The sequence below is a fragment of the Glandiceps talaboti genome, chromosome 18 (assembly GCF_964340395.1).
Source record: "Glandiceps talaboti chromosome 18, keGlaTala1.1, whole genome shotgun sequence".
Classification (NCBI taxonomy): Eukaryota; Metazoa; Hemichordata; class Enteropneusta; family Spengelidae; genus Glandiceps; species Glandiceps talaboti.
This window is the reverse complement of record NC_135566.1, coordinates 6,918,473-6,925,000: the sequence shown is the minus strand read 5'-3', so window position 1 is coordinate 6,925,000 and position 6,528 is coordinate 6,918,473. Positions and strand designations below refer to the sequence as shown.

At 36.5% G+C, this 6,528-nt stretch overlaps 1 protein-coding gene across 4 annotated transcripts in view; it reads left to right on the top strand.

Moving 5' to 3' along the window:
* Positions 1-6,528, top strand: part of LOC144449588 (serine/threonine-protein kinase NLK-like) — a 32,966-nt gene that overhangs the window by 11 nt on the left and 26,427 nt on the right. For 2 of the 4 annotated variants that reach the window (XM_078140149.1, XM_078140150.1), the window contains exon 1: positions 1-642. This exon is cut by the window's left edge and continues 11 nt beyond it. In XM_078140149.1, the coding sequence (XP_077996275.1) occupies positions 470-642 (173 nt within the window). In that variant the 5' untranslated portion in view covers positions 1-469. Of the gene's footprint in view, positions 643-6,105; positions 6,246-6,281; positions 6,433-6,528 lie in introns of those variants that run through there. The other 2 variants (XM_078140151.1, XM_078140152.1) reach the window with 2 other exon arrangements.

Here is a 6,528-nt window from a genome sequence, read left to right as displayed (position 1 = left end):
ATTGGATACTTCGGGTACACATCGGTTCAACTCGTCATTCGTTCAGTGTTGTATGAACTTTCAAGTGTTCAAGTTGGTTTATTTTGCTTTAGAAACGACTGGGTGTTCGATTACTTCACAGGTGACCTTAACCCAACTTCACCTTCCTTGAATCGTGATAGAGTTGCCGGCTGGCCTTCACCAGGTAATCTCGCTGAACTCTCGTGTTAGCACACGAGACTACGACAGAGGCTTTGTCTCTGCTCGGCACTAGTAGTTCAGTTGGCCTTTGACTATATTTCGTAATTTTCCACCTTTATGGCCACTTGTTCGTGACATAGGTTGCCGTGAGGTTGCACCCACTTCTACCCTATCTGCTTATCGTGTTTCAAGTATATTTAGTTCGCTACAACAAGATGTTTCTTTGTTAAGTCAAGCCTGCTGCAGAGCGTGTGTGCAGCATTCAGCTAGACGGGCGTTCAAGTTTGTAATGGCGGTGGTAGGTGGTCATACCAGACAGATGGCTTACAACGGGGCCCCAGCTCCTCGAGATCATGCTATCCTCAGCGCTACCCAGCCCTACTATCAGGCAGCTGCGTCGGTGGCCCGTGCAGATGTAGAGCCGGACCGTCCCATTGGGTATGGTGCATTTGGAGTAGTTTGGTAAGTTCTCCCCTAGTCCATGTGATTCTTTTGTCCATGTCGGATTTAAAATACCGGCCAGCTGATCGTCACAACAGTCTTCATGTATCACTCACATTAATGTAATTCGGTCACTTTACACGTTGCTTGAAATTGGTTAAGAGCGGTATTTTAATTCATTTCGATTAGTGTTTTTGACATTCTCTATGACAAATTTAGTTTTTTTTCATTACCAAACTTTCCAGGAGGATGTATATCGAGTCCGTTGCAATTTTCTTTGTTCGGGTGCCGTCTTTTGTTTCCTGTGTACTGACTCACGCCAGTATCATCGAAGTTTTGTACGTTCACTGGTACATAACTTTTGGTCAGAGGAAGTGCTTGTTTATCAGGTTGTTTTCCGAGCAAGGTCTTGTTAAAATCCAGTGATACTGACTTTCGACGGCCGTAGTTGAAAGTTTGGCATGGCCGTTATAAACAAACTCACAAACTGAATGTAAATAACGTGTGAATTAGCATGTCCCGCGCCAGTTCTTTTGTTGCTTTGTGAAGAATTTACCACACCAGTGGCATTACTTCGAAAAGGGACGCTTTCCTCTACCCAGGTGTTATCTTTGAAAGCCAAATACTATATAGAACGAAATGTTATTGCGGTATATCAGCAAAGTACTAGTAACACAGATATGAGTGAAAGTTGGGAATGTTTGATTGTATGTTTTCGTTCGATTGTCAGATTATGATAGCAGAGTGGTTATTACGTCATATCTGACGTCAGGTGTTGGGGATTCTGTGTACAACTGTGCACATGTGAAAACTGTTTCTTCTGTTTGTTGCTTTCTGTCCGTCTTTTGTTCTGGAAATGCTGTATATTGTATTGCTACTTGCCTCAGATAGGCGACATGTACACATACAAATGTAATTTAGAATTCACAAAGTCAAATAAAACACTTTTTTGGAACAAACAATTACTTGTTATTACAAGTTTTTTGTACTTCAAAATTCTGTTTTAAGTAGACTTTTTGTGTTATAAGTGTATGAAAAAAAATGTGTGTGTGTGTGCAGTTGGTAAGGCAACTTGACACTTGTATCCATTGAACTTGCATGTTTCTTGAAAAAAAAAAACACACAATGAAAATATTTGAATAAGAACTGCAAACGGCCAGTAATTTGTAAACTGGTGTTGCAGCCAGTTTCCTAGGGACTCTCCTGATTTCCAGAGGTGTAATTTGTGGAGTGAATTCAGCTAATGAACACTGCTATTGTGTGGTAACAGGGGCTTTCAATAAAACATGTACCAGAGTATTTACTGACAAAATGAACTGAATGAATAGACCCTTTATTCACATCAAAGCCCAGGAGATTTAAATATGGAATTAAGAGCTGGAAAGTAATATCTCAAATGGTCCTCATTTAAATTTAATTGCAAAATTTTCCATGCTGAAAATAAATGAAAGATATCGGGATCTTTTTAGTGCCCATTAGTTTTGGAACTGAAGGGGAAATTGGTAAATGCTTCAGGCAGTTGTCAAGTGAACAAAAAAAAGGGTGAAGTTGCTACTGAAAAGAGGGGAATATTTTAGAATGGGGGAATAATAAAATTTTATTTCGTAGTTAAAAAAAATCATTGGATGATGAAAGCTCACCTGCCATGGCATTGTTATGGTTTGCTAAATCTGATTAGACATTGTAATTGATGAGTAGAATGCATAATATTTTATAATATTCTCTGTGTTGAATACTTTTTACTACAGTTTTATATTTTGTAGTGTAAATTTGTGAAACCCAAAATATGTCAAGAATATTTTGAATTCTGAAAAAAATATTTCAGCAATTCAGTTATCACACATTTTCCTCACTTTTCAATTTTAATATAAAGTTTAAACATATGAAAACCAAAATACAAATGTCATTTGCATGGAAAGAAATACTTAATTTATAAAGTATTCTTTTGAATTTAAAAAAAAGCAAAACATCTCATCCCAAAAAAAATCAAAAACAGTTCTTCACAGACTTTTCTAACTTTTCATGTTATGGAAGTAATTTCTAGTTACCAGTAGTCGTCATAGGTTTGAAAAAAAATGAAAATATTAGAGATATGTAAATCCTGTTGAAACATGAAAAGGTTGATTTTTACTACAGGATGTACAAGTTAAATTGTGTCAATATTTCTCAAGTACAAGATATACTGTGTGAAGTGAGTTCTGCTTCCACCAGGAAGTGATTTCATATCCGTCTTGTATTGATAGAAGTCCTAATGTCATGATTAGCGTCATTTTTAAGCAAGTGGTAGTTGTCCATGAACTGGTCTAACCTTGAGTTAAAACACGTCACTTAGTGTTGACGAGTACATATGGTTTTGTCGCTCTTATTCTTTCAAGTTCTATTTTGGGGAAATTTCCGACTGGAATATCTTTCACAGTTGATGGCAACCAAAGTGAATTTCAATTTAGGGTTTAGGTAGAAAATTGTTGAAATAATGAGTGACTGTGCCTCCGGCGTATTAGGAAATCATATTTATGATACAAGGGGGCAATGTTATGATAGCAGTGACATACATTTGAAATGTGTGGCTTTGGTGAGAATTTAGATGAATCCAAACCACCACATTCGGCATGAATAAATAAATAGATGGGAGGATGTACAGGCTGACTGCTTTTATTAACCACAGTCATTTGGGGGTAACCACTGAATGTAGAATAAATTATTGCCACATAATAAAATAGGAAAATGGTTTTTACCATGCTTGATTGATAATAACCTAGGTGTGAGTTCCATATCATAATCTCTATGTAAATAGTTACCGCTTGTCCACACATATTGCTATCAAATGGTTTGTCTGTCTGTCTTCAGCACGGCATTTTTGTAGGTGATATTTTTTCTTTGAGGTCAGTTTTCATGAGCGTAATAAAACAGGAAAATTTTCAGCATATTTATGGTTTTGTATTCACTTTGATATTATCTATTAATATGCAAAATAGTATCATTTATGCTTCAAATGCTGTGCTGCTGGATAGATGGATGCTTACAGCTATACTGATGGAAGTGCAACAAAAGGTTCAACCGTTGTCATTATTTAGTTGAGGAAAGCTATTTGGCATCATTTTAGTCATCTCTTTTGTGCTAATTAAAGTTAAGTACCCTATTCTTTAGGAGAATAATTTTTTTTTCTCTTTGAAAACAATGGGGCCCCTTTAAATAGCAATGTGATGAACGTGTCAGAAATGTGTGATGTTACAGTTTTGGTTGACTGTTGTGCTAACGCACTCGCACTCGCGTTATAAATTTTATTTTTTCAGCCATCCCTGAAAAATTGTAAGGCCTGAAAAAATAATTGTTTGGTTCTGTTACCTGACCCCACCTAGCTTTTCACTGCCGACCATAAAACTTTTTTTTTTATGTATTTGAGAGAGAAAAAATGCAAAAATTGTGAATTCTCATGAGAAATAGTGAATGTGGAAACTGACATCAACTTAAAAAAGACAAAATAAAACTGTCCTTCCAATCTGTAATTGCTGTATATCTGTTAGGAAGAAATTAACAAGACAGAGACCATTTGGAAAACAGTGGAAAACCTGAACTAGACACTCGCACAGAAAAAAAAATTATAATGAAATAAAATAACAAATCTACCTACCCCACCTGTTTTAAAATTGAGCATAATCGGAACCACACATTTTTTTTATTTAGGCCTAATAGTAATACATCTACTTATGTAGTGGATTTTCCTCATGGCTGAATTTGCCTTATCTATACTGTATACATATTTTTCTTGAATTGTGATGACGTTTACATTTTCAAATTGTTTTATGTTACAACTGGAGTAAGTTGTACTCGATATCCTTCAAACTAGTCAATTTTATTGGTTTTTATACCGTAAACTGATTTGATGAAACTATAGTATTGATCAAAATACACGCTTTGCATCATATGTAACCTCTTAAATGTAGCATGAACGAGTTCATTGGCACAGTGTCGGTTTCCATTTGGATTGACTCCTTCACAAATTGTGACAAGTCAGATGTCGTGTACAGCTGCAAAGTTTGTATGCAATGTGTACATTGGTGAAATGGTAATATTCAAACATATGACTGGTGAATGCTTCCTTTTTTTAATGTGTGAAAATGGACTAGTTTGTATTGCATTGCTGGGACATGAACCATAAATGTTTAAAATAAAATGGGTGAATTGGTTAGTGAAATGATTCAATGAAAATTGATGATGTAAGTCTATCGCTGAGAGTCTAGCTGCAGTAGTTAGGTAGGACAGTGTATGTCATTTTGTAGGATTTTAACTTCCCATGTAGGTAGGTCTGGCGTAGTAAAAGGTCAACGATCACACTTCATTCGAAGGAATCACAGATATATATGGCTAAGGGAAAAAGAAGAGGACATTTTGAGTAAAGGAAGACACTTTTAGTTCATAGGTGACTGACATCTCAACTAGGTAGCACCCCTACTTATTCTGAGACTAGACAGTATCATAGAAAAGAACACATGAATTCAAGGTTACTTATTGATTAGAACCATGTGAGAAGTCACAACACACACCAGTCTGTGGAACTAAACAAAATTCTGCCTGTTCTGAACTTTTCTGCAGTTCTTTTTTGAGATCTTATTCATTTCACTCTAAAAAAAAGTGTTTGTCAAGTTGTGTAGACATTTGAATCACTAAGTAGTGAACAGGGAACATTGACCTGTGACCTGCTGCAACCTAGACAACTCTACTTATGACCCAGTGAATAGGTTGGTACAGACAGTATAGGATCTGTAGTTATTTGACCGGCTTTGATCTGTCACCTCTAAGGGGAAATGTCACACTTTAGTAGCACGGTAGTACCCCTGTGATGCCCCCATCCAAAACATACCACTTGACAGCAGATATAGGGCAAGATTGTTAGAATCAACAAATTGAGTGCTAAAGAGTCTAGAGTCCTCCTCTATGTATTTGGGTAGCCATATTAGTATGCAGTGTTTGTAGGTGAGGTTTGAAAACCTCACTAATTTCACAGGGAAGGAAAATCTTTTAAAATCTTGCAAGATTTCCATACATTGTATTGTGGGGAGCTTGGGGATCTCTGTAGATTTGACAAAAATGGTACAGTCGCATGCAAATTTGAAAACAGAAGCTCTCTACCTAGTCAGTCAGAATAGTTATAAACTTGTTGATCAACTCAGAGATGAAAAGGTTCTGAACCGATTGCAATGTTGTCAAAATAAACAGAGTATTGAAGTAAAAAATGAACTTTTACTTTACTATTGTGAGAGATAGCCCAGAAACTAGGACTTCTGGTTTAACAATGTAATTTGAGCCAGAGAATATGTAAGCTATAAGTACCTTTCCTGTTTACTATGCTGTAGAATCTGTGTCATCATGTGACCTGTATGTGTTTTGTGGTAGGTGTGAAAACGGATGTTTTTGTGGACTCTGGTGTGCTGTGTGTGTGAACTATGAACAATATTCCCTCATGGTTTAGTAATGGCAGCTGTATTGTTATTGTTATCATGGTTGTAACCTATTAGCTGCAATAATTGTAGCATTTGCTGTGATTTGGAGGAGGTTTTCTGCTGTTTTTGTGCTTTTTGTCATTCCGATGTCTAACTGGAAGCAAACGGTACAATTCCTGTAAGGTAAAAGCAAATAGATGAGATCACACTGAAAATGTGAGCAAGATGTCAGCATACTACCCGTTTCAAAATGCTGCATGCATTGCTATTTTTGCCAATTATGATGGGATTGGGGTACCTCTTAACATTTCTTGGGTCTTGAAGGCTCCGATATTGATTTGGAGTTAGGAAATGTCCACTTTTTTTGCAGGTATGACGTAATTTAGTAGAAAAATTCACTCAACTTTGCGATTCAGATCTGAATCGCTTCTGTCTATTTGTGTTTACGTTACAGGAATTGGAGCGT